The 27,936-nt window shown below is 39.7% G+C and overlaps 3 protein-coding genes and 1 pseudogene across 4 annotated transcripts; 2 read left to right on the forward strand and 2 right to left on the reverse strand.

Annotated features, from left to right (window-relative positions):
• LOC109721976 lies at positions 2,885-6,960 on the forward strand. Its single transcript, XM_020249812.1, has 5 exons — positions 2,885-3,421; positions 4,906-5,424; positions 5,531-5,588; positions 5,688-6,106; positions 6,207-6,960. The coding sequence occupies exons 1-5, from the start codon at positions 2,990-2,992 to the stop codon at positions 6,642-6,644; spliced, it is 1,866 nt and encodes a 621-aa protein (XP_020105401.1). The 5' UTR covers positions 2,885-2,989; the 3' UTR covers positions 6,645-6,960.
• Positions 10,948-14,671, forward strand: LOC109722211 (annotated as a pseudogene).
• On the reverse strand, positions 14,725-18,095 carry LOC109722210 (pentatricopeptide repeat-containing protein At4g01030, mitochondrial). Of its 2 annotated transcripts, XM_020250158.1 has the most exons (2): positions 16,952-18,095; positions 14,725-16,711 (listed from the first exon to the last, which is right to left on the reverse strand). In XM_020250158.1, exons 1-2 carry the CDS (start codon positions 18,069-18,071, stop codon positions 15,300-15,302), a joined length of 2,532 nt encoding a protein of 843 aa, XP_020105747.1. In that variant the 5' UTR covers positions 18,072-18,095; the 3' UTR covers positions 14,725-15,299. The 2 variants fall into 2 exon arrangements, with proteins under 2 accessions (XP_020105747.1, XP_020105746.1); XM_020250157.1 differs by having other exon boundaries at positions 14,725-18,095.
• Positions 19,067-27,891, reverse strand: LOC109722113 (polypyrimidine tract-binding protein homolog 2-like). Its single transcript, XM_020249998.1, has 13 exons — positions 27,205-27,891; positions 26,373-26,621; positions 26,008-26,235; positions 23,191-23,391; positions 22,902-23,111; positions 21,274-21,336; positions 21,116-21,189; positions 20,941-21,036; positions 20,727-20,784; positions 20,531-20,635; positions 20,353-20,434; positions 20,096-20,208; positions 19,067-19,791 (listed from the first exon to the last, which is right to left on the reverse strand). Exons 1-13 carry the CDS (start codon positions 27,580-27,582, stop codon positions 19,258-19,260), a joined length of 2,391 nt encoding a protein of 796 aa, XP_020105587.1. The 5' UTR covers positions 27,583-27,891; the 3' UTR covers positions 19,067-19,257.

Raw genomic sequence — 27,936 nt, forward strand, 5'->3', positions numbered from 1 at the left:
GTGAGATGTCAAAAATAAATTTAGATTTTAAACAATTATATCTCTGAATTAGAGTTCAAACAAGTTGTTGGGATTGCAAAATGAAAAACTGTAATAAAAAAATAATTTGTTTATTTTTGTAAGGATATCGTGGCGTCTGTATTGCAAAAAATTGCTAAAAACTTAAGATTCTTATTTTACCTTACAATAGTGCCAGACGTCCCTAATACTAAGCGTGCTCTAAAACTTTTTGATCTTTTTTAATTAAACCTGTTGGAAAGATTGCAATAAACAATCTTAATGGGGCATAAACTTTGGCTGGGCCAAACTTACCTTGAGATACTAGAACTCTCCTCTTAGAAGAGTACCAAATGATCGGTCCGTCATTAATATGTCGGTAATTATATAAAATATTTTAACCTGTAACCATGAACTAATTACGTACTATATATTACGAATGATAACATATCAATAATATATGAGAGTAATATTTTAAAATCTCCACTCTTAAATTTCAATTTAGAGTAATCGGATTAACAAATATTCAATCTTATTAATGCTAACACTCGTCTCAACCATGATCCTGTAAGCTGAACTGCATTTGGTTGCTAATGAGACGCAACACGGTGACGTGTCGCTCGTACCTGCTTGTACAGGTGTCCCTGCCCTTTCCAGTTCAACTGCCCACCTATTTTTGTTAAAAGAATTTAAAAGATTTTGGAAAGAAAAAGAAGAGAAAAAAAGATTGTTTTTACAGAACATTCTCTACCGTAATTAAAAAGAGCCATGGGCGATGCGTGGCCCCCCTAAAACCCTCCCCCACCCTCACGCGACCAAACACTTGCCCAACTCCTATTGCACCGCAAGGATGGTAACTACTACTTCACTCTAACCCCCTCGTAGGTTTCCAAATAAAACGGTTCTTAAATAATTATCAAACAAGCGAACAACTGTCCCTGGCGCAACTGGTAAAGAACTTATTGATTGATATCTGAGGTCCCACCACCCCTCCCTCCAAAAGTGTGGGCTTCTATAGAAAACGGTTCTTAAATAATAACTAAACGACTGATCCTTCTTAGCGCAAGTGATAAAAAGCTTAGTGATTGATATCTGAACTCCTAAGTTTGAATTATAATTAATTCATATTTTTAACTAAATTTATTTCTAAAATAAATAAATAGAACGATAGCATGATATCTTTTTCTCAAAAAAAATATAATTTACCAAACGCTGACTCTACAATTAAAAAAATATATAATTTTAACAGCTGACCTTTCGATAGTTTTAGATCTTATTTATATGTATAAATAGATATTTTTTTAAAATTTATTTAAAAGATTTATACATTTTGACCATGAGAAGTGTAATCAAATTTTAGAATGAAATATTATATTTGGCATCAAATTATTTGTTCTGAATAAAATAAATTATCTCATAAAAACATGCTATTCTACCAAATAATGAATAACACACCTTTCAAAAATAAAAAAATCAAACTTTCTATTTGGAATCATATTAAAAAATTATTGTACCAATTATTCCGATATTTAAATAGGGCCTCAATGATTTAATAATTATACTTAGTATAGGTAATAAAGAATTTAATTGTTGATATTCGAGATCTCAAAGAGGAAGTTTAGTTTGCTACAGTATGATCTAGAAATAGTACTTTATTTTTTTTTTTCTAATTTTGTATATTATGAAGATTAAGTAAGTAATTCATATTTCAAACTACCTGACTCCACCGAATCAGAAAATAATATGCTGCCATATATGGAAATTCAACTTAGGCCTAAAAAGGAGAATCTCATTCTGTCGTCATGTGACAATTGTTGCAGCACGTGCCTGTCGAGCCCCACGCACGTGCTCAGATTCCCCTCTCCCCTCCCTGCATCATATCTCTCCGTGCCTACCGAGCTCTAGCGTACGTGACAAACAGTTTGATGATTAGTATTTAAAATTTAATTTTTAATTAATTTGAATTTAAATTTAAATTTAAATTTAAATAAAATAAATAGCATGCAATTTTTATTTCTAAAAAAATAAACGATCATCTTTTCCAATCTAGCTCATATGGGTCCAACATCTATTCGCTCAAAATTTTTCTCCAAATTTTGTGTATTTCAGAGACCGAGAGACCGAGAGAGACGACCGTATTCGTAGCGCATTCCATATCTACTTCGTCTTCGTCTCCTTCCTCGTAATCCTCGGCTCTCAACTTTCTACTTACGAATATCTCCCCAGGTATATTCGACCCGTAGTTACAATTTCAATACTATTCCATGCTTCTACTATTCTACTACGTTACCTTACTTCTTAGACTACAGTTTTGTCCCTTGTACGGATCTAAGCTCCAGTACAAAAAAAAAAAAAAAAAAAAACTTAAGTTGATGTTCACATCCCCATTCTCTCTTTTTTCTCGCGAGGGGGGGAGGAGAAACCGAAGCCGTTGTGGCGGCGGGTACGCAAAAACGCATCCTCCCTTCCTCATTCGCTGCGCTAATTTTTTAACTTTTCCTCGGCGTTTTCCGCGCCGTCTTGTTTTTACCCTTTTGCCCCTTCGCGGGATCTCGAGGAGTAATGCTACGGGACTTCGCGATCGCCGTCCAAGTCGCCACGTCAGGAGGGGTCGGTTGGACTCGGACGGTGGATCGGGAGCCCAGGTGTAACAGCGTGACGAGGGTAGTTGCGTCATTTCGTATTCTGTTCCGGTCCTAATGATCTCCGCTCTAATTGTTTCGAGGGGAACTTTTTTTTTTTTTCACTATTTAAGAGCACGTTTTAACGGGCTTCCGGAGCTCGTCGATTCCCCCACACACGCCAAAAAAAAAAAAAAAAAAAAAATTGTAGAGAAGGGAGGAGGGAAGGAGGAGGGGGTCCTCTTACCACACTCGGATGCGCGGCGGCGGCGGCGGCGGCGGCGGCGGAGGTCCGGCGCACGGGCTCCGGCGGGGATCTGGTAGGGTTCCGGCGAACCCGATCGGAGCCGCGGCTGCTCCGGCGGACGCTGATGGTCGCGCCGCGCGCGGCGCCGCTCAAGGGCGCGCGCTCGGTCGGGATCTTCTTCCCCCTCCAATTCCCGGCCCCGATCGTCCCCCATTCCGCCGAGTCGCTCCCCCTCGACTCGGAGGAGAGCCCCGACGAGGGATCGGGGTCGGGGTCGGAGCGGGGGCGAGCGAATTGGGTGGAGAGGGTCCTCCAGGTGCGCACGCGGTGGAGAGGTCGACAACACAAGGAGGAGGAGGAGGAGGAGGAGGACGACGACGACGACGAGTCATGTGGGGTGAGTTACGACTCGTCGTCGGAGGAGGAGGAGGGGAGGAGAGAGTGGGATCGGGAATCGTTCGCGCGGGTGCTGGGCCGAGTCGCGCTGGCCGAGGCGAGGCGCTTCGCCCAGCTGGCGCTCCTCTGTAACCTGGCCTACGCTATACCGGCGATCAAGGTGCGTACAACCACCGACCTCCTCGCATCCGTTCGATCATGTTTCGACGGTCGCGATCAAGCGATTTTTGTTTCGAGCCCGGGTTGTTCCGCTCAACTAAAAAACTGCTTCTCATTTAATTTAATTAATTTATATTATTAATCTACTTTTGTTTTTTCTTTTTTTTTCATTTATTATTCATTTATTACTTGGTTGTAGAAACCCACACAAACCGCCTGAGTTGGTGATTCTGGTAGGAAAAAATTATGGGTGCCACTAAACTCTTCGGTGTAACGCTTACATGCCACGGTTCTGAGGCTAACAAGTGGGTCCCACATTTTAATTGACCAAGTTTTTAGGTTGCTTTTAAGTTTCGTTTAACACAACATTAAAGTTTGGTTTACATCCTGCTAATTCTCACCAATTTTATTACGTAGTACAATAATAGATTTATATCGAATATAAAATAAAACTTTGATCTACAAATCTTACCCATCAACTTAAACACAATTCACAATTTATATAATTTAATGGTGAGATTTCAACTTTAAAATTATAAATCATACTTAGACTCCTTGTGTAATTTATATCCTCTCTTATTATCAAACATTTCAGATTTTTTTTTAAAAAAATAGGTAGTAAGCAACCTGCTTGGTAATATTTTAGAAGGACTTGGGGCCCGCATGGTAATGTTTTAAACACCCCTAGCGGTAGTACTAATGCATTTCATCCTAGTTTCAACACAACACAGAATAAAGGTCGGAGCCACGTGGTGAATAAATGGGAACTGCTCTTGGTCCAGCACGAAACTGCCTCTCATGTCTTGGTTTTTTAATATATATATATATATATATATATATATATATATATAGAAAAAATAAATTTTATCATATATTATACTGGGCCTAGTTTTTAAAACCACAACAGTAGCCATTATTGAGGGTATATTTACTGGGCGTAGTTTTAGTAAATTTATCTGAACATTAAAAGGTGTTTGTTAGATCGTAAATAATTTTTATGTCAAAAAAGTTAGAGAATATTTTAATTTGAAAATCAAGGCCATAAAGTTTTTAATCATGCTTATGTAATAAGTTTTAGTACATGAATGGATAAATGCATGCTGATTTCTGTTGAGAAGTTTGCGGTTGAGGCCTCCACATTTATTGGCCGTCCAGGCGACTAAAACCTCATAAAAGGGTCAAAATTGTAGAGCAGTAGAAAATTAAAAAAAGGTTTTGACCCTAAATCAGAGTATCCAATCCTGTTACTAAAATATAATAATAATAATAATAATGAATATAAAGTACCGGCCGTACACAGCGCAAATAGCAAAAATATTTAATGGTAAATATTTAAAATTTAAATTTTAAATTTTAATTGATGCATATTTTCAGCTAAATTTATTTTTAAATAAAATAAGATAAAATCAGTAATTTATTTTAAAAAATAATGAATATAATAAAATATTTGGCATTTTTGGTTCGCTGTGCTGTCAAACAAAACAGGCGGAGGACTTGAAGAAGCGCTACGACCTCCACTTCGTGACGTCGTCGTTGGAGAAAAAGTCGGTCGCCGCGGCGATCAAATCGGAGCTTGAGACCGACTCCACCCGGCCCCCGCCCCCGACCCCGACCCCAACCCCGACCCCGACCCGGACCGGACCCGAGCCGCGCCGCCCGTTCCGGCCCTCCGTGGCCTACGAGATCGCCGCGTCGGCCGCCTCCTACGTCCGCTGCCGCGCGCGGGGCCTCCTCTCCCTCGGCGAGGCCCCCGCGCCCGGGCCCCACCCGCGTCGTGCCGACGAGAATGCGGCGGCGGTGCCGACGAGGGGGGGCGGGGGGCGGTTGTCGTACAAGTCGGAGGTGGCGGCGTGCGTGGCGGCGTCGACGGTGACGGCGGTGGTGGCGGCGGAGGAGGAGGCGAGGCAGGAGGCTGCGAAGGACCTCCGCTCGCCGCTCTCGTCCCCCTGCGAGTGGTTCGTCTGCGACGACCCCGCCACCCACACTCGCTGCTTCATCATTCAGGTCGCTAGCTCGATCACAATTCCCTAGCTAGCTCTCTTACTTATATTGCAGCTTTATAATTAAATTAAATTAAATTAACCCTCTCTTTTTACTGACGAAATGCCAGGGATCGGACTCGCTAGCTTCGTGGCAGGCCAATCTACTCTTCGAACCGACTACGTTCATGATCAACTCCCCATTTGCGTGTCGATCTTGTTGGCGCAAATGAATTTATTCTCTCTTTTTTTTAAAATTTTTCTTTTATACATGGGGGAAATTAATTCAGGACACCGGAGTGCTGGTGCACCGCGGGATATACGAAGCGGCGAAGGGGATCTACGATCAGTTCGTGCCGGAGATCGAGGCCCATCTGAGAGCCCACGGCGACCGCGCGAGGCTTCGGTTCTCCGGCCACTCCCTGGGGGGCAGCCTGGCCCTGTTGGTCAGCTTGATGCTGTTGGCTCGGGGGGCCGCGGTGCGCGCCGCCGTCCTCCCCGTCGTGACCTTCGGTGCGCCCTCCGTGTTCTGCGGGGGGGAGCGCGTGCTGGGCGCCCTCGGCCTCGACGACGGGCACCTGCAGGCGGTCATCATGCACCGCGACATCGTGCCCAGGGCCTTCTCCTGCAGCTACCCCAACCAGGCGGCCATGCTGCTCAAGCGGCTCAACGGCGCCTTCCGCTCCCACCCCTGCCTCAACAATGAGGTGCGACGTAGTATTATTATTATTACTAACAATCCAATCAAAACAGTACCACCACCGAGCATACTAAAATCACTATTTCTGCTTTTTATGATGATTGCAGAGAGTGCTCTACTCTCCTCTGGGAAAGACATACATCCTCCAGCCCGACGAGAAGTCGTCGACGCCGCACCCCCTCCTCCCCGACGGGGCCGCGCTGTACGCCATCGAGGAACGGCGCGGAGCGAAAGAAGAAGACGCGCCGCTGACAACCTCCAAAGCCGCCGTCGCCAGCGCCCTGCGGACGTTCATGAACTCGCCGCACCCTCTCGAGACCCTGAGCGACCCGAGAGCCTACGGCTCCGACGGCACCATCCGGCGCGACCACGAGTCGAGCAACTACGCGAAGGCCCTCGACGCGCTGGTGAAGCAGCAGCACGTGAAGCCCACGGTGCGGTGGCACGCGCGGGAGCACCAGTGGCTGCCGCAGCAGTGGTGGCCGCCGCTCGTCGGCATGGAGAGCCCCGGGCTGGTGGCGCAGGAGGTGATAAGCCGGTCGTAGGAGGGAAAATTTTTTTTAAAGAAAAATTATTATACGGGGAGCCTCCTCACGAAATGACAAAACAATCTCTAGTTACCGGTCGTGCATCACATGCAATGCACGAATCTTAAAGTGTATGCCCGGCCGTCCATCACATGCAATATATAAATCTCAAAGCATGGTTGGATCACCTCTCCATGGGGAGAGTTGTCAATTTCTCATATAGTTTACTTGTTAATATTAGGCAAGAACTTGGTGGGGGTTTAGTGCTGGTCTTTGTACATAAGCAAGTAGCCCCACACCCTTTTTCCCTTTTTCCTTTTTTCTTTTTTTCTTTTTTCTTGCCAATTTGTATATCATTTGATGCTTTGTTTGGATAGGAAAAAGAAAAGAGGAGAGAAGAGAAAATAAAGCAGAGACAATGAAAACAACAAGGGGATTGGTTTTTACTTTTTATGAGTGGTGTTTGGATGCATATATAGAAGAATGAAATCAGTTTCTGATTGTGTTTTCTTTTTTCTTTTTTTACTTTCATTTCTAAAGGAATACAAAAGTTATTATCGAGTGTTTTTTTTTCTCTCTTTTCATTTGCCTCGTTGTATGCATATTTCTTCTTTTGAGTGTCTTTTTCTCTTTATCTCCGATTTGTATTTGTATTCATCCAATTGGCTCCGATGAAAATAATAAAAACAAAAGATATTTTAGCACTATTATTCTTTAATATCTTAAATTTTTGAAAAATAAACAATTCATAATTAGAGTTTGCGATTTCAAACTTTCTCAAGCTCTTAGCTTTGCTAGTAGTAATTAATAATTTCTGATTTTGCCAAGCCCTTCAACATACGCAAATTGTGAATTCCAAAGGAATTTATCTCTCCCATCTAATATAAAAGATTGGCATTTTTCACAGCCACCAAACAAACCTGATCAATAGAACTACTTAACAACCCATAGGTGTCAATGGTTTAAGATGTGATCCCCTTCACCAATCACATGGAGTAAACATGCATGAGATGTTCTCCTGAGATGTCATTCCAATAAACAAGTTAATAATAAAATCATTCTCATTGATCAAGAGTCTCCATGATGTACAGTTATTTTACCAATAATGAGATAACAAATAAAAACCTTGACAAGATCATGGCTCTCGAAAATGGATTTGTTCTTTATAGCATAATTAATTGAAAAAAAAATCAAAATAAAAATATAATAAATTCAAAAAAGATCATTAAGAAGAAACCAAAGGGCCTGTACAGAAAGAAGTTTACTGTATCACACTTGCGCCATATCAGCAATAATAAGCCAATCATATTTCTCCTTTATCTTTTTTTAAAAAAGTATAATAAAAAATATTCTTTATAATTATGATGTAATGGACTAATCCAGAAAAATATTTAATTTGATTGACTAAAAACGTTACGTCACTAATATAATTGGTGTATTCTAAAATTTTTCATAGCCCAACTTGTAGATCCATCCAGTCTGGCATCACCTATCAGAACAGCCTGTACTCTCAGAAATGCTCTGCTGCAGCATCCAATAACACAAATCTTAAAGCAAACAGTTGAATCTTATTGGGCGAGGTGCGTCTTTCTAAAATTTAGTGTTGTCTTATGATGTACAGTTCAAGAGGCGTTATTAAAAAACTCTAGTAGTACCGATCGTCCCTAGAGCAAGTGGCACAAGACTCGGTGGTTGATACTCGAGATCCAAATTCGAATCCTACTTGATTCATATTTTTAGCTAAATTTATTTCTAAATGAAATAAACAAAGCGGGTAGCATGCTATCTATCTCTCAAAAAAAAAAAAAAAAAAAAAAAAAAAAAAAAAAAAAAAACTCTAGTAGTAAGTTCAAATTGTAAGTTTATGCTTTGGGGTCTCAAAATCACATTTTTATTTTTAAGCTAGATTGGAAAATACTCTCTACATCTCGCACGACCTAAATGACGCGAAAAGCTTTAATGAGTTAAGGTACCCAACTCATCAACATGTCGCGTGGGATGGTTAATAATACAAAGAGTAATCGTGAAAAAAGATTGGATAAGTAAATACATGAAACTACTACGATAATCTCAGCTCCTTTTTTTAATAAATCTGATAATAAGCAATGCCAAATCCATTAAGTCCTTAAATATTAAAAGCTTAAAATCAACATTAATGTTGTATGTCCCTCATTAAACCACGTCTCTGAACTAGGGATGCAAACGAGGTAATTCTAGAGGAAGGAATAGGGAGGTCGATGGATACGGATTATTCGAAATTTTATTCGAATCTAAATCTGAATCCGAATCTGAATTTGAACGGAGTAGAATTTATCTAATGCTAACCGTTATAGTTTTGAATATGAATATAAAAAATAAAAACCTAATTGAATTCGAGTATGTTTGACTATACCCAACCCATATCTAAGCCAGAACGTATTTTACATTATGTTTGATGTTATACTTAAATTTATATTTTTTAAAATTTAGATTTAATGAAATATATTTTGAAATTTTGTAAAGAGAAATAATTATTTCAGGTTAAGGTTATGATTCGGATTTTGAATTTTTGGTCGGATTCAGATTTGGATATGAATCTTTAAAATTCGTCTGATTTGAATTCAGACTCCGATTCGGATTTCAAGTTTGATAGCCGAATTTGAGTTTGATTTTTAAAAATCAGTCCCGAATCCGACCCGTTGATATCCCTAGGCAGGATGGGTCTCCCCACCTCTCATTCCATTCTCGTGGCAGACTGGCAGGTCGTCTTCTAGTGTTTCGTCCACACTTTCTGCTTCATTCGGGATGAAATGGAGCAAAGAGTAGTTTTTTAGCGGATCGAAACGGAATATATAAAGGGAGGGAGTTCCCACATACCACCCGAAATGCGGATGGGAGCAGGGGCTCTACCAACCCGGTTCCATTTGCTTTAACCAACCCGCATGGCATTTTTTATGATTAATTTTATACATGTCTCTATACAGTGCTCTATAAAATTTAATTTTCATATATTATTTTTTAAAAAATTCTGATAGTTTTAAATATGTCCCTACCGCTAGGATTCGTTAGAAAAAATTAGTTAACTATAGATAAAATACTTAATTCTAGTTAGTTAATGAGATGAATTGACTTTTTTATCCCTTTTTAATTAATAGTTAGCCTGACTTTTGGAGAGACATATTTATGACAGTAAAAATATCATTTCACTTATAAAATAAACAGTATTTTAAAGGTAACAAATCAGAGAAATATATTTAAAAATATTATGATTTTTCGAAAGACAATATATAAAAATTAAATTTTGTAGAAATATATTTACAATTCACTATTTTTGCTGTCTGAAATTAATTTTTTTTTACTATTATTTGCTGCACTGGTGGGACCCAACTCACCCATATTTTTGGCACTATCTCCCCCCCTAAGGCCCTAACACACCCACCCTCATTCCAAAGTGGTTCCAATAACAAATAATAATCTAATCTAAAACTCATTCCATGGTTGGTGCGTATCTTATCTTAATACTATACTATTCCATAAAATAGATCTCTTATTCCATCTATGGCGTTTTAATCACACTCGACCCCACTGTGCACTTGGATCTATTCCCCCTTTTTAATACTAAAACAAATGAGCATGGATCAGAGAAAAAGATTCCCACCACTGTTACAATCCCCCACAGCCCCCTCTCCTTGCCCCGCTTTAATATTCAACCCTCGTATGTGAACTCAACACTCTCTTTCCGTTTTGGTAAAAATATATGAAAGCCCCTTTAACTTTAGTCGTCGTTCGATATCATATTTATTTGTTAAAAATATATAGAAGCGTTTCTTTATCTTAAATTTTTAATAAATTATCGTCTATCACTTAGCCTGATACATTATATTTTTACTAACTATAAAAATTAAAATTTTTAATTAATAATTTTATATTATATACTTATATAATTTTAATTTTAAAAACACCACCGATCATTTGTAAATATATTCTTAAAATTTGGGCTACGAACTTCTATAAAAGTGTGTTTTCAAGTTTTAGATTTAAGAGATTAGACATATTAAGTAAGATAAACAACCTATAACTTATTTAAAAAATTAAATTTATTAATAATCTCATCAATTTTAATAGTTGTAATATAATATAAAATTATCAAAATTAATAATTCATTTTAACTTATTCACTAACTGAACAGAATAAGCCAATCAAAACAATGAAAAGTCAAAAAGTTTCCACAAAAATACAAAAAATTTAATTAAGATACCTGTTTCGAAATAGCTTATAGTGAGGGGGTTTCCATACATTTTACACCTTCTCTTTGTGGCTCCTGTGTTATACACTTCACAAGCGAGAAGTGGAAGTGGTATTTGGGGAAGTGGAGGTGACGGTGGAAGTGGCGCTTCTGTGAGACCACCCAAAAACACCATTAAATTTCATCTTCTACAGTACGTGATTTGTGAAAAAAAGCTGTTTTTGGAGCTTTTTTCCTTGGATTTTTCTTCTTCTTTTTTTTTTTTCTCTCTCTAACGTTTTGATTCTTCCGTGTTGCAACATTCTCAGAATTTGTTTGTTCTTGTGTTGGTGTTGTTGGTGTTGGTGTTTTTTTTTTTTAACTTTCTCTTAAGAAAGTTTCGATTTTGGATGCTTCTTCTTGGTCGATGCAGTTTTAACGGATAAAAACGGTGTTTTTATTATCTTTTTTTTTTTTTTTTTTTATGTGGGAGTGTTTTGGTATCTTTCCCAAAAGCTTTTCCTGGACCTTTCTCTTTAGCCCCTTCTCTTTGTTGCTTCTCTCCCCCTAGCCAAAACCGAAGCTTTAAAACCCTAACCCTACTTTCCGCTTCTAGAAGATGACGCGCTTCGCCCTTGTGGCGCTGCTTCTGTTCCATCTCTTCTCCTCTCTGGAATGCGAGCCCTCGGCGTCGGCGGATGCCGCTGCTGCGGCTTCGGCGGAGGAGGTGGTGGCGGTGGCGGAGGATGGGGTTGGGGGGGAGACGTGCGCGGGGGTGGTGGCGATGCGGCGGCGCGGGGCGTGGGCGTCGGTGGGGAGCTTCGGGGCGGTGGGGGACGGGGCGACGCTCAACACGGCGGCGTTCGAGCGCGCCGTGGCGTGGGTGGAGCGGCGCCGCGCCCCCGGGGGCGCGCTCCTCTACGTGCCCCCCGGGATCTGGCTCACCGGGCCCTTCAACCTCACCAGCCACATGACCCTCTTCCTCGCCCAGGGCGCCGTGATCAGAGCCACACAGGTGATTGGTTTTTTTTTAATTTTTTTTTTTTTTTTCATTTTTAGAGTCTAATTATGGTGCAAGATGCTTCTTCTCCTTTTGTTATGTGGCTCCAAAATGCTTTTTTTTTTTTTTTTATGTTTTTTACGTGAGGTGCGAAGTGCATGTGATGAGAATTTTGGGTGGTTTGATTGGATCTGAGGGAATCTGGAATTTTTTCGGTTTTTAAATTATAATCTATGTGATGGAAGAGCAAGTACTTTGAGTGGTTGGTATTGGTTCTTTCTTTTACTAATGCTGTTTCTTTTTTGTGTTTTGTTTTGTTTATATTCTACAGGATACATCAAATTGGCCGCTGATCGACCCTTTGCCGTCGTACGGTCGAGGACGCGAGCTACCGGGTGGGAGATACATGAGTCTGATTCATGGGATTGGACTTGAGGATGTTGTAATCACAGGTGCTTATCTGAAAAACAGATGCATTGCATTACTGTATGAAATGTTGACCATCATAAGCATACTTAACCCCACACTAACACAGTTAGGTAAGTTAGATATGTAGGATCTGATGATAGAAATTGTGGGTTATTGAGTTTGCGTACTTTGCAACATTTTGAAGCAAACTTTTTTGGAGAAAAAGATATCATGATTTAAAGGAATCCACTTTTACCTCAAAGCACTTTTAGCTTGACTCGAGAATTAGCCGCAGGCTTGAAATCATTCTGAGTGAAACATGAGGAGAGCAAAAGTTGTCTTTAGCAAGGACGAACATAACTACATGTGGCATTGATGGAAGCACATGATCGAGCTTGGAGTCCCAAAATTGCTTTTCTACTGCACTTCTAATTCAATTCTTTTAGATTGTACGTTGTGTGCAATAAATGTTTCTCCAAACTTCTAAATTCTGGGTAATAAACTTCAGCAAAGTACCATACTATTGATGCAATAATTAGGTGAACTCCATTGGTATAATGCGTTGATGTTTAGTTCATTGTTGATGGAGGTTCTTTTAGACTATTTTTTTTTTTTTCCATAATGCTGTCGATTCTGTAGGTGCGAATGGAACAATTGATGGTCAAGGTGCCATTTGGTGGAATATGTGGAGGCAGAGAACACTACCTTTCACAAGACCAAATCTATTGGAGCTCATGTATTCTACAGATATCATCATCTCCAATGTGGTCTTTCAGGACTCGCCGTTTTGGAACATTCACCCTGTTTATTGCAGGTGAGTTCTTACATATGGATTCTTTCATTTTCTGTGAATTTTCCACTTACAATGGCTATATTTTTTTCATTTCTCTTAAAATAAGATCCGTAAGTTTGTACCTCTACCCTGTTTAATTCTGATATATAGTGAAAGTCCCAGATGAGATGTGACAGCTGGAGAATTCCGCATCTTGTTGTACAGAAATGGATATCTCCATCACGGAAAAGCGACGTTTTTCAGAATATCTTTAGCTGTTTCACTTTTGCAGTGATTAGTAGCTTAGCCACAAGAATGTTTTCTCCTTGTTTTTTTGATTTGTAAAATGGTATATGGTTTTCATAGCATGCCAAAAGAAAAGGAATACATCTCGTGTTAAAGGGAATATACATGAATTATAGCTTCTACGCTTCGCTTTGTAAAGAAAAATTGAGCCATTTTTGCTAAATAGCGTGGAAACATTATTAATTTTTGTATATCATCATAATTTCTACACTATTTTTGTGCTTTTCTACTTGTCTTTGAGTAACTCTTGTGCTGCATGTTTTTCTCTTGATTAAATATTACTTTATGGGCGTGCCTTTGAATTCTGAAAGAAAGGTCGAATTCCTACAGCGACTGAGTGCTTTCTCTGTATCTGCAGCAATGTTGTAGTGAAAAATGTAACTGTGTTGGCTCCGCACGACTCTCCAAACACTGATGGAATTGATCCGGGTACGACTGTTATCCTGCTCACTCTTCGTGAATATTAAAGAAGCAGTACTATACTAAAGAATCGCATTCGATTCATTAGTATGGTTTCGTTATTTCCAATATTAAAAGCTTAGTGGCTGTAAGGAAAACAATCTAATCCTCTGATCTACTTATTAGCTTGTCAATTCCAACACAATTTGCAGATTCGAGCTCCAACGTCTGCATAGAGGATTGCTTCATCTCAACAGGAGATGATTTGATCTCAATAAAGAGCGGCTGGGACGAATACGGCATCGCCTTTGGCCGCCCTAGCTCCGGCATCACCATCCGCCGGGTAACGGGCTCCTCCCCTTTCGGCGGATTTGCAGTCGGGAGCGAGACATCTGGTGGCGTAGAAAATGTCTTGGTCGAAAATCTCAACATATTCAACACCGGCTTTGGAATCCACGTTAAGACCATTCCGGCAGGGGAGGGTATATTAGGAACATCACCATCTCAGATGTGAATTTGTCCAATGTTCGTAAAGCTTTGCGCGTCGCTGGAGATGTCGGAGACCATCCTGATGATAACTATAACCGAAACGCACTTCCGATCGTAGACGGATTAACGATAAAGAATGTTTGGGGTGAAAATATTCAGCAGCCAGGATTGATAAAGGGGATAAAGGACGCGCCGTTTACTCGGATTTGTCTCTCTAATGTTAAGCTGAGCGGTTCTGACAGGCCGTGGACTTGTGAGGATGTGAGCGGCGGGGCTCTCCAGGTTCAGCCTTCTCCATGTACAGAACTGGCCAGCACTTCTGGGACAAGCTTTTGTACGAATGCCTACTGATGTTTTCATATGTTAAATTGTGTTTGAAATTCTTTCTTTTTTCTTCCTTCTATCAAGACCTGTATGTTCTGCTTCTTTGCCCTCTGTTGGTAATGAAATTGTTGAGTTTTAGGGCTTTTTTGGTTTTCTCTGTGCAATGCCCTGTTCTGAGATACAAGAATATAAAAGCTATCAAGAATAGAGTCAATAGACTATGGTTTTGTTAGATTACAAAGAAATCTCTATTTGTTTCACACTAAGAAATAACTTATACAAGAATAATTATCTACAATGACATCAAGGGGAATGTACACAGTGAAAGCTCTTGAGAGCTACTTTTCACATCAGATTCCAAAGGCAAAGAGAATGAAAGGAAAGGGAACTCTCCTCACCAAATAAGATTAGCACACACTAATAATTGAGATCTAGAAGCAGGTTCTCAGGAAACCAATAACATTCAATGGTCTTGTCACTAAGCTGGACCCAATATCACTAAAAGATAGAGGGTGCCTCAATAAGCTGGACCCAATGAATAAATTTATCATCTTCACACTTAATTCCCAGTCTCTTTATCCACATGGCCAACTTCCAACTAACAATCACAGCTGTAATTGGAGAATTGGAGTCTCCTTGGCCACCTATTCAAGATTCAATCTTCAATTCTCTACTTAAGAGCCCCACTAGGAAAGTTTCACATCTTTGAAGTTAATGAGCCTGAGATCAAACCATCTCCTCTCCTGCTCAGAAACACCCCATTTCCTCTTCTCACCAGTAGTCATTACAAGAGCATTTCCCATCCACAAAACGGTGAAACCGAGCTGCGTCTCTGAGAAGAATTTCACGACCGCATATTCTCGACACGAACTTCGCCGTATTATGGCAGTCATTGCACACTCTAGTGTTTTTTATCACCCTAATTGCTGCACTCTTATCGGTATTGATCAGCCCGTAAGTGATTGCCAACTTCTCTGTGTGACTCATTAACATTTTCTCCTTCTCTTTTTGCCCAACATTGTGAAAAATGCAACTTGTATCAGGTACATAACCCAATTTCCTAAATTCAGATATCAACCTGTACAATTCATAGTAAATCTCCCCAATTTCTGGGTGGGGCTTCTCCCCGTCCACTTCAAAGACATGAATGGTTTGATCGATCTGAATCCAACTCCACCCAGCTCTACTCCTCACTCCCCTTGCATTCATTGTGATCTTAACATTCTCAGCATCTTCCCATCTGTTTTCATAAGCATATAAACTCATCATCAGCAAATAGTTTGCAGAATTATAGGGCTCCAATCTGAACAAATTCTTAACAGCTGTTTCAGCGATTTCTATGTTTTTATGAATCCTACACCCCCCAAGAATTGCACCCCATACGCTGGCATCTGGCTCAAAAGGCATTCCTTGTATGAAGTCCATTGCTTCATCTAAATACCCGCCTCTGGCTAGTAGATCAACCATGCAAGTATAGTGCTCAAGAGTCGGAGTAACTTTGTAACTATTCTTCATCTCATCAAAATATTTCCATCCTTCATTGATTAACCCTGAATGTCTACATCCAGAGAGCAACGCTGTGAATGTTATTCCGTCGGGCATGACTCCTAACCTACACATCTCTTCAAATAGCAAGATCGCTTCTTTACCTCGTCCGTGGGCGGCAAAACCCATCATCATAGCATTCCATGAAGCCAAGTTTCTGTTGGCAATCATAAGAAATACTCGGTATGCATTCTTTAAGCCTCCTGACTTAGAGTACATATCAATTAGTGCAGTTGCGACAAATATGTCAGTATCAAATCCCTTCCTCATCGCAAAGCAGTGCAATTCCGTGCCTTTCTTTAGCAGTGCAAGGCCTGAACAGGCTTGGAGAAGGCTTGCAACAGTGACCGAGTTGGGTTCAACTCTTTCTTTCTGCATTTGGGTAAAGAAAAACAAAGCGTCCTTGTAGTCCCCGTTGTGGCAACATCCAGATATAAGAGCAGTCCATGAGACCACATTCGGCTTTAGACCGTTTACTTTAATTTGACGAATTAATAACATTGCTTGCATGCTCATCCTCTTCATCGAATACCCCGAGATCAAACCATTCCATGTAGTTAAATCAGGCTGAAAATCTTCCATCTCCATTTGTTGTAGAAGGTCCAAAGCTTCATCATGTAGTCCTTCGTGCGCATACCCTGAAATCAACGAATTCCAAGTCAGAGCATTCCTATTCTTCAGAGTGTCAAAGACTCTTTGAGCATTACTTAGATTGCGACATTTTATGTACATATCAACTAGTGATGTCCCCACATAGATATTGGACCCAAATCCATGTCTCGCTACATATCCATGGATTTCCTTTCCATGTTTGATCAAACCCGAGTTGGTAACTGTCCTAAGAACACTAGTGATGGAACTTGAATTCAGCCGTAAACCTTCCATTAGAATCATTCGAAGTAGCTCGAAGACTTCATGATCGTATCCAAAGCGAGAGTAACCGGACAACAGAGAATTCCAAGTGACTAAATCAGGCTTGATTCCCGACGCAACCATACTATCAAACAACTCCCAAGCATCGTCAAGAAAACCATTAAGAGAGCAACAAGAGATCATGGAGTTCCACGAAACCAAACTCTGTCGTTCGATGGACTTAAAAACACTTCTTGCTAGCTTTATCGCGGCGTTCTTAGAGTACATGCTGATTAAAGAGTTACTCACCAATAAAGCTGATAGAAGCCTGGATTTTACGATAAAACCGTGAATTGCTTTCCCCTCTCTTAGAGCCTCGAGCTTTCCGCAAGCATGAAGCACTTTGGCCATGGCGACCTCATCGGCCTCCACACCTAAATGCCGCATCTCGCAGAATAGTTCGAGCGCTCTCAAGCACATTCCCTTCTCTACATTCAACATAACCAACTTATTCCACAAAATCGGATCTTTCACTGGTATTTCTTCAAACAGCATATCTACAGATTCTAAACTCCAACAATCCGCATAAAAGTCCATCACAGAGCACTTGATATAGGTTTCGGAATCCAAGCCCTGTTTAATCAGTGATCCATGGATTTGAAAACCCAACAACAGATCACAACACTCTGCACAGATCTGTAAAACGGCAACAAGAACACCTACGCTAAACTCTACAGGTAATCGTCGCAACTCCCGGAAGATGCTCAACAACTGGTGCGGATCGCCGCCAAAGAAATCGATCAGATAACTCCACGACAGGGATCCACTCCGCAAAGCTGCGAGGAAAACCGCAGCGGCGGAGCGGCGATCGTGGAATTGCAGGTACATTCGAAACAACTCATCCGCAGTAGTCGAAGAATCCGATTCGTGCGCGGTTCTGATGATGTGGGCATGGAGTTGTTTGGTTGAATCCAAAGATGATGGTGATGAGGTGAGGAGGGGGAGAAGAGGAGAAGGAGGAAGAGGAGAAGGGGAGGGGATGTGGGTAGTTCTTAGTTTCGTTCTATTTTGTGCGCCGGAGGTGGAGGGGGAGGGAGAAGGAGATGATGAGGGGAGGAGATGGGAGAGAGAGATGGTTCTCTCCATGAGAGAGAGAGAGAGAGAGAGAGAGAGAGAGAGAGAGAGGAGCTCAAATTGTTTGTTTGGGTAATGGAGGGAAAACATTTGGGTGGAGGGGGTGGTAGTTTTGGATAAGGCCACTTAAAGTTTGACACGTGTAGATTTTCTCTGGCTTAGCAGATATTGTTACGTGAACCCCGCCCACCACGTCAACTGTGGACCGCCAAGTTGCCGCCAAGGTGAAAATGTATGGCGATCCACCTCAACTATGGGTCGTTCTGAAAAAAATCCCTAAGCTTTTTGTTTTTTTAATTTTATTTGTTGATTGAGATCACTCGGCCTCCAATTTCTATGATTTGAAATTTTAAACTTCATTAAGTTAAAAATTCATCAAATTTAGTGAATCTATTAATTATTAGTCGTTAATTAACCTAGGTTTATTGCGCTGAAAAATAATTAATGTTATCCAATTTGGTGAAATCACCTAATAAAATTCTCTTTTTTAATTATTAAAATCACTTATTCAAAAAATATTAGAAGTTAGAATGTTCTCACTCTAAAAAAAAATAGCATTTTTATGAAAAAACTTCAAATACCACTCTTGTGGTTTCACACTTTCTTACTTTAGTACTTTTATGGTTTAAATTGTATCAATTTAGTGTCTTGTGGTTTTATTTTTTTTTTTTTTTTATCAATTTTACTAATTTTTTTTGTTAAATCAGTGACAAAATCAAAACTAGAGAGTACTTAAGCGAATATTCGATAAACCTAGGTGAAATATCTGAAGTTTATTTTTATATAATTTAATAAAACATTAACGAAAAAACTGAAAAAAATAAAAATAAAATTACAAGACACTAACTTGAGACATTTTAAACATCAGGATACTAAAGTGAGAATATGTGAAACCGAGAATATGCGAAACCACATGTATAGTATTTGAATTTTTTTTTTTTGGGGCGGGGGTTGAGTACTTCTAACTCGACGGCACAGCTGACATGGTGCACCGATTGCAGGCAAACTTCTCACAGTAAACTTGAATGTTGATTATTGGCTCAATATTAAGCAACAGGAATGCCAACTAATACACAAAAAAGTCATTCAAGAAACAACAGCAGTACAAGTACGACAACTCGCGAATTTCCGACTAAATAGAAACCGCAGGACGAAAGAAAAGAGTTTATAGCAGTTACAGCACCGACGAGGCCAAGACTCAGCGACCGAAAGGATGCGAGGGTTGAAAGGGGATCTGTTGGCTTCCGTGGCCGTGGTACTGCATCATCTGCGAACTCACGCCGGGAGGAATGTCTTGCCCGCCATTGCCGGGAAACTGCATCATCTGCGGAGCCGCCATACCCGGCGGAGGCACGATGCCGTGCTGGGTGTACAGTTGGTTCTGCTCGGCATTTGAAGGCGCCGTTAAGTTCCCGGGTACCCCAAAATTAGGTGCAGCACCAGGCGGCATTACCCCAGTGGCCGCCGGTGGATAACGCATGCCGCTGTACAGTGGGGAGGGGTCTTGAGGCATCGGGATTGGATGAGGCGAACTTCCCGGTGCACCGAAATTCGCTGCAGGGGGAGGTGGCATTACTCCACCGGCGGCAGGTGGATAAGAGATGCTGTTGTATACTTGGGCAGGCGGAGGCGCTTGAGGTGTCAGAATCGGCTGAGGACCGAGGATTGAAGGTTGGGTGCTTAGCGTTGCAACATTTCCTCCAGTATAGTCTCTGCCTCGATCGTTGTTAATCTGAAATAAGATTGTGAAGCGAGATCAGTCTACATGTTAAGCACTAGCATAAGCTTCATAGAAAAAGAGTTCAATTAGTTTTCAAGCAGATCTAAAACGAATCATTGCTGATGTAATGAGCAATTAAAAAAAAAAAATCATATATTAAGTCTTTGTATAAGCGACACAAAAATTGCTACTCTCTAATTGGTATGATAACTAATATTTATCACTTCGGTATGTCACGCCGAACTGTGTTTCAATAAATTTCCGAATAAGAGCTTGACAGCCTGGATATTAGAATAACTAGACAAATATAGAATACCTTCACGTTAAGATCAGTATGGCGTGAATATGCAATATGAAGCTTGCAAAATCCTCCATCATAGATGCAGTGTCCTTCGAGGGCTTCCTTGGCAACAACAGCAGTTTGAATGTCTGAAAGAAGAAGAGCGGAATTCCCGTTACTGGGACTAAGAATCATGCATTTACAGCACCACAACGAAAAGAATGTGAAATATCTGAAATAATATTCCTGGTTCGTGTATCAGTAGAGAGATATCATCGTATGCTGAAGTTTACCTGGGTACTGGATTAGGGCCTGAAATCCAGAGTTCTTCTCGAAAATAGCAATTTTTTGAACAGTACCAAATGCAGAAAATACCTGTCAAAAGAGAAGAAAATAAAAATAAGCGCTGTGTAGATGTCAACAGCAATGTTATGTCTACAAACAGAAAGCGTTGACTGAAACTTGAAATACCATGTGAAGAACGTCTATGGTTACAGCATACTGCATGTTTTCAATTGTTGCCAGAAGAACATTGCTCTCAGCTTCTTGCTTCTGACCATCCTGACCAAAAATAATCTATCGATGATAATCACGCAGTGACAAGATAAACGAATGAGAGAATTATTACAAACAAAAGGAAACAAAATAAGCTCTTCCAGTGAATTACCTGTCCACTTCCATCCATGGCCGATGGAGCAACTGGAAGGTACGGGTTAGTGTAATCCCTGACAGTGTCAGTAACCACGAACTCGTAAGTTTACAAGTAACAATCAATAGTCAAGTCTCGAAGAGTTTGTACATGAGAAAGGAAGCTTTGGTATGTTAAGCGAGGAATGTAGCAAAGAATGAAAATACAGAACAAGAAAAGTTAAATTACATACCTACTCCTGTGGCTCTGAAATTTGACGCTCAAATCTGTATGACCAGAATAGTGTATCTTCAAGGTACAAGGCCCAACATGTTCTTGAAGCAAGTATCTGCATTTGAACAACAAGCAAACAATTAGTTTCTGTTACTGATTCAAATATAGAGATGCATAATACTAGCCCAGTCTACCTAGGAATACTCCTTCCATCCAGCGCATCTTTCGCAGATGATGCAGTTTCAGAATCAGAAAACTGAATAAGTGCCTACATACAAGAAACATACATACATCAACAAAGACAACAATTTAACTCCCAATCACTTACAATAGAATGAGAAATGAATATGACCTGGAATCCAGCTGTCTTCTCAAAGGTAGCAATTTTATGAACAAAACCAAAAGCTGAAAAAACCTGAACGTACAAAATTCAGATTGTCAAAGAGACTCGTATGTAATTGAGTTGTTTATTTCAAAACTATCAGACATAACAAATGACGCAGAACTTGAAGTTAACAAATATTAGCCAAAAAACAAAAAAGAGTACACTACTTCAATAAATATGATGAAGAAAGAGAATAAAATGTAGGAGATCTCTATAAATCAGGCCCAAAGTGAGTCTTCGTGACAGAATTTGGTACACAACCTTGGGCTGTAATCATACCAATGACCTTCTGCAACATATCATACCACATACATATTTAATAGTTCATAGCATCATATAGAAGTACTAATCAATCATATCAATCATCGTTGTGATGTCTCCACTCAGAAGCTCCTGCAAAAACAAAGTATTCAAGCTACAGCAACATTGAGAAAAACTTTCAAAATCTCAAGCCAAGTTTCAATTCCATGAGAGAGATCATGTAATCGTTACACGTTTTCATGTAAATACAAATCTTCTTGTAAATGACTTCTTGAGACGCAATGATATAGATTTACTTCATAAAAAATAATGTAAGTATATCTCTTCCATTTCATCTCATCTTTGCATGCTGTTAGCTATATATACAATTGTTACACAGTTTAAGAAACTATGCTATTTGCAATCTATTCGTGTTTCTTATGTCTAATCTTAAACTAGAGAGCTATATCTATTTTCGACCGCTATTCACCCTTTCTGCACTTGGAGACTGCAGCTGTCATATGCTTACTATAAAGCTAAGTTAAAAGTTAATGCCTTGCTGATAAATTAGTGCAAACAACAAGTACATAAAACCCATTCATTTCAAAGCCCAAGTTGACATTTAGTTGATGACATAGAGAACTAACATATTGGGTCAATAAGCAATAGGAAGCATTGCCATGATTAGGTGAATCAAATCTTGAGTTAGGTAAATGTACCCTCAGCTAAGTGCTCATCTATATACAGAGAGAGAAATAAATATATGAATCTATTGGCGTGTGTTGCTATATTACATTCCAGTTAAGTGTCTTGAGAACAGTAATTAAATATTAAAAAAGAAGTTTGAATATACAGTGACGTAAATTTTATTAAGAAACGTGGATAAGCTAAATTTATTATTTAACAATGGTTTTAAGGTTGAAGGAACTAATTTAAAAGTAGAAGCAAAATCAGGCTTCAATTCCAAGACATGACCTAGAGCACTTTATCTCTACAGTAAAAAAAGTCTCAAAAAGGTAAAAAAGGATTTTAGAACAAATGGTGAGGAGAGAAGGGAGAGAAGAAAGCTAAATGCCCTATACTACAGAAAGTTAAAGGAGGGGGAGGAAAAGGGTCAAAGGGCAGCAAGAAGGGAGGGAGAGAAAAGAAACACACATGAGTTCCCGATGCAGTAGGCTGCCATCGAAGATGATTCCATGACATAGGCCTGCTGTCCATTTAAATCATGTCAAAGAATAATTACAAACTACTAAGAGAATTGCATGACATTATAATCTTCCTGTAACTGAAAAAGAATCATTTAAAACAGTACTTCCGTTTTCTATATAGTTAGGAATACATTTTAATTTTCTCACCAGGTGCAAAACATCAATACTGACATCGCCGGCCTCCACACCCTCCAAAGTTACTAGCAATACATTGCCTGGGGCATCAGCTGTACTCTTGCTATTTACAATCTCTTGCCTGTTGGAATATTGAAGGTATACAGTTTTCCCTCGCACTTGTGCCGGTTCTGCTGATGAGGCAAAATACGAGATCATAGCAATTGCTTGATTTAACTCTGCCTACAAGGCATAAATAGAAAGAGTCACTCAGCATGAACAAATAAGGAAGAGGAGAAAGTGATAATTCTATCATACTTACAAACTCAATAAAAGCCTGGTTTCTGTTTGCTCCCACATTGCACTTTGTATTAACAACCTTACCAAATGGCTTTCCAAACTCCATCAGTTCCTCCTCTGTACACTCCCATGGTAAATTCCTCAGATGGATTACTTTTGATGGAGGTTGTGTGTAGCGGAACTGGGGCTGACCCGTGAGAGACGCCATCACTAGTTCAAAGAGCTAATGCTTTTGCTATCTGTCTGTAATAAAAAATAGAGCATTTAGAGGTACGAAGATATTATAAAGGCAATTATTGTTAATATGCCGAAATCTTTCTAATATAAACTACGAGTCAATATGAGCCTAAAATGCTAAGATGACTGCAACTGTTACATTTGTATTTAAAAAATTTGTAAGTTAATGTAAATTAATACATAGCGCAATGCGACGAATAACTAATGTCATGATCATCATCCAAGTTCCTTGTAGAACTGCAAGGTTCACCAACAATCAGCATAGCAAGGAGCGCAAGTTCGTCAAAATCAAGCTGAGAACCTACAGTGAAAATGACAATCGATACCCCAAGTGTGAATTGGATACTGGAAGGAACATGACTATATGCAGTGGTCTCGTTGGCATTGTTTCTTCTTTAGGTATCATCAAAAAATTTTCGACCTAAAAGATGATTTTGTTCAAGATCCAGTTGTTTGTTGAACTTTTGATCAAGTTTTCGTGGTAGATTTGAGAACAGGAATGGGAGTTCTCCACTACATGAATCCATTAAATTCGGTCGAAATAGTCAGCAGAATATCAAAGGTGTATGACAAGCACTATCAACAAAGATATAGTACCAAGGATGATCAAAACCAACAACAAAGCTTAGATCACCTACACTCACACAGTCGCAATACCAAAAAAAAAAAAAAAAATCTTTCCTCTGCCTAAATTCTTACTTGCTTGCAAAGGTTTAAAATTTTCCAGAACAACTAGTGAAGATCTAATCCTTGTTTACTAATTCTGCAACTAATGGTAAAGGGCACGAATAACAACCTTTTAAGCCCAATAACCTCCCAATCATTCTCAATTTCTACATGAAATCTAGCTTAATTTTTCGACATAACACAATCAACAATAATATTTACATGAAAAAGATGCAATTTATATGAAATGGTTTTAACATCTCCCCACGATAAGATAATATGCGATTCTGATAACTCAGATCCCCCAAAAGAGATCTAATCACGAGGAATCTACGCAAAAACTGGAGAAATTGGGGGAATTTGTAGCGACAGAAAAGAGGATGGGGAATACCTGAATCGAAATCTTAGAGAGGAGGTTGACGAAAAGGAGATCGTGAGCTAGATCTCTCTTCGAATTCCTATTGATCTCGTACCAAAGAGTCGCGATCGAAGAAGACGACGACGTAGTTTAAGAGCTGGGTTAGGGTTAGGGTTAGGATTCGAGTTGAGTTTGGGGGAAAGAGAAGCCGATCGCGTGCCGTGGTTGGCGCCGTATCGCCTCGGAAGCGGTCGCCTGTCGCGGTAAAAACGTACGGAACCGACAAAAAAGTTGTGACCCGTTTCGCGATGATTTATTTAGCTATCCTATAATTTAAAAATATTTTTTTTAAAATTATTTGTATAATTTTTTAATATTAATTTTTATTATTAATATATTAAAAATATACATTTTACACAAATTACAAAGTAACAAAATATAATGAAAACTATAAATAGAACTTGTTATTACTTTTACTCAAAAAAATATTATGAGAGTGATAAAAATATATTTTTATATACTTTTACTGCGGAGCATAAAATGACTCTCAATATCAATACCAAACGGGCATTTAAGGTAGCGTTTGGTTCGGGAACAAGGGGGAGAATAAGCCCTTGTTCCCCCTTTGTTCCCAAACGCAGTGTTTGGGACCCGAGAACAGTAGTTTCCGGATTTCTGGAACTAGCTGGTATGAGACTAGAACTGGCTGGAACTGCTGTTCCATCTTTTTTCTGGAACAAGCATATTCCCGAATGAGAACAAAGTTAATTAAATCTAAATTTAAATTTTAATGATAGTAAATTATTAATTAATCTAATTAATATATTTGAATTATTATCTATTGCTTAAATAATAAAATAAATAAACAAATAATTAATTATAATTAATTATTTATAATTAGATAATAATAATTATTAATTTAATAATTATTATTTATTAATAATTATTAATAATTATTATTCTTAAGAAATAGATAATGGATATTATTATTAATTTATTATTTATAATTAATTATTAATAATTAGATAATTATTATTAATTAATTTATTACTTATAAATAATTATAAATAATTAATATTAATAATTAATAATTAATAATTATTATTATTTATAATTATTTATTAATAATTTATTTATTATTTATTTTTAAGTAATATTTTGATGTTAATTAATTAGATAATATAATTTTAATTTTAAATTATAACTTTTATTTCTCTTGTTCCAATTTAACCATCAAAACGCTATTTACCTTATTCTTAGGAACAATTCAATTTTCATCCAAACGCAAAATTAGTCTAGTTCCTGTTTATACCTGAACTTGTACCTATTTCTGCAACAAGCAGTTCTTACTTATACGTAAACCAAACGCAGCCTAAGTGTCTCCACCAGTTTGGCTCAGCACTACTGCACTAATGCAATTTCAAGTTTGACCATAATAAGCATAACACACACACAATCTACAACATCCACTCTTACCGATCACGAACTACAACTTTGCACGAAACCAACCCCATAAACTACAATTCCTTTGTGGCATTGAAACTGAGTTGAGCACTGATATGTAACTCAGGGAATTGCTCTCGGTTCTCCGGCCACCGCAGCCCTCCCCGCGCCCGCCGTTTCCTCCCAGTTGAGTGGAACGCGGCCTTCGCGGTGGCGGCTGAGCCTTTCCTGCGCCCCTCCGCGGAGCTTCTCGAGCCGAAGCCCGTCGGTTTGCTGCATCTTGTACACTTTGAGCAGATTGACTAGTCCTCCGATTAGGAACAGCAGACTCCCGAATACGCAGAACCAAACCCAGCTCTTAGCCTGCTCGCATCGATTCGCAACACCAAAGCATGAATTTTCGCTATATGAAATATGCGAAATACTACATCCAAACTTAAGCACTAAAACCATCTTTCATGATCTCTTAACATGTTTAGTTCGTAAGATCTCGCGCTTACCATTATCTTGAGATCGCGATGAGTGGAGTCGAAAACATAGTGGCGGTTGAAGAAACCGCCGACGAGGAAGAGCAAGCTCCCGAGGAGAAAGGGGACGTGCACGCCCGCCTGCAGTATCTGGGTGTGGCCGTCGGCTCGCTCGTAGACCTGGCAGGTATTGTGGATTGACCCTAGCAGCCACAATACCGGCCCCGCGATCAGTAGGTTTACGGCGTGCTTTTCGCGGCTATAACTGTAACCTTCTTCACCCTGCTTTCCATAGAAAGATAGAAGATGCCACAATTTTGAGCTTGTACTGAAACTGATTGACCAATAATGTGATTTGAAGGCCAAATTCGTCAATATAATTGAGAGAGTAAATCAAAGAGCAGGGGAATTAATTTGGAACTTTGGGGATGTTATATATGATTGTGCTTTAATGTGTTAAGAACATTAAACAACAACACACACACACAATTAGAAAGGAAACCTCAGAGAAGTGACAGAGTGATATTACAGTTTGATGTGATATGTCTACACGTGGAGAATTAATTTCTTTTACCCACATAAACAAATCGAAATTTAGTCTCTGATCTGATGTTTGATCAGGGCTTCATTTATATATTGACCCAATTTAAATTCAACAGATCCAGAAATATATACATAACATTCCCGCTTGATCACTGCTTGATCACGTGTATAAATGGATATGGATAACAAGAGTTGGAAATTTAACCCCATAAGACACGAAACAATGGGAGCTTAAAAGCTTAAAATTGAGTCTGATATCATATTACTGATGCGAATTTAACGCAAAAAACGCATACAAATACACACACTATATATCCGGCACCTGTGAGATTAATAGGAGGGCTCCTATGATGAAGAGGATGGTCCCCAGGAGCTGCAGGGCGGGGACGGCGAGCTCGACGAGGCCGAGCTGGAGGTCGTAGCGGATGAGGGCGAGGCGGTAGTCGACGGCGGCCATATGTGCGAAGAGATCGTGGGCGTTCACCGCGGCGACGAGCACCAGCGCTGCCAGCACCACCACCATCCCCGCCGCGTTGACGGCCCCCCGGGCAGCGGCGGCGGCCGGCAGCTGCGACGCGAGCCCTGCGAGGAGGAGGACAGCGGCGATGGCGTAGAGGCCGGCGTTGACATACTCCCAACCCCCGCGGGAGTGGCCGCCGCCGTAGATGCGGCTGTCGCGGGCCGTGGCGAGCTTCACCATGGCTGTAGCAGGAGCAGGAGATGGTGACTCAGTGTGTGCGCGTGAGAGTAGCGGGGAAGAGGGAGGAGGTGGAGGTTGTAGTTTTTGGAGCCTTCGAGAGTTATGGGTACGTGGCTTCGTGCATGTTGTTTCATTTATAAAATTTAAAAACGTGGGTGCCTTGGTATACCAATAAAAGAAAATACAATTTGGACTTCGAGGGATTTACAAAACAGAAACAAAGTCTCATCATATTCTCACTTCTATATACGTATAAATAAATATTACATTTTCACACTTGTGAGTTCTCAATGTGTATAGCATTTCTATCTATGATACAACGTTCTTTTAGTAATGAGTATTGTATAGAGGTTT

Source organism: Ananas comosus, linkage group 16 (genome assembly GCF_001540865.1).
Source record: "Ananas comosus cultivar F153 linkage group 16, ASM154086v1, whole genome shotgun sequence".
Classification (NCBI taxonomy): Eukaryota; Viridiplantae; Streptophyta; class Magnoliopsida; order Poales; family Bromeliaceae; genus Ananas; species Ananas comosus.

Excerpts from the sequence above, each read along its gene's own strand:
- LOC109721976 (XM_020249812.1), top strand. The coding sequence starts at position 2,990 with ATGGTCGCGCCGCGCGCGGCGCCGCTCAAGGGCGCGCGCTCGGTCGGG. Across the intron at positions 5,425-5,530 it reads CTCGCTGCTTCATCATTCAG|GGATCGGACTCGCTAGCTTC; the intron begins GTCGCTAGCTCG and ends ACGAAATGCCAG. Across the intron at positions 6,107-6,206 it reads ACCCCTGCCTCAACAATGAG|AGAGTGCTCTACTCTCCTCT; the intron begins GTGCGACGTAGT and ends TGATGATTGCAG.
- LOC109722210 (XM_020250157.1), bottom strand. The coding sequence starts at position 18,071 with ATGGAGAGAACCATCTCTCTCTCCCATCTCCTCCCCTCATCATCTCCT.
- LOC109722113 (XM_020249998.1), bottom strand. The coding sequence starts at position 27,582 with ATGGTGAAGCTCGCCACGGCCCGCGACAGCCGCATCTACGGCGGCGGC. Across the intron at positions 26,622-27,204 it reads CCCTCCTATTAATCTCACAG|GGTGAAGAAGGTTACAGTTA; the intron begins GTGCCGGATATA and ends TATGGAAAGCAG. Across the intron at positions 21,337-22,901 it reads GTATTGATGTTTTGCACCTG|GTTTTTTCAGCTTTTGGTTT; the intron begins GTGAGAAAATTA and ends TTGTACGTTCAG.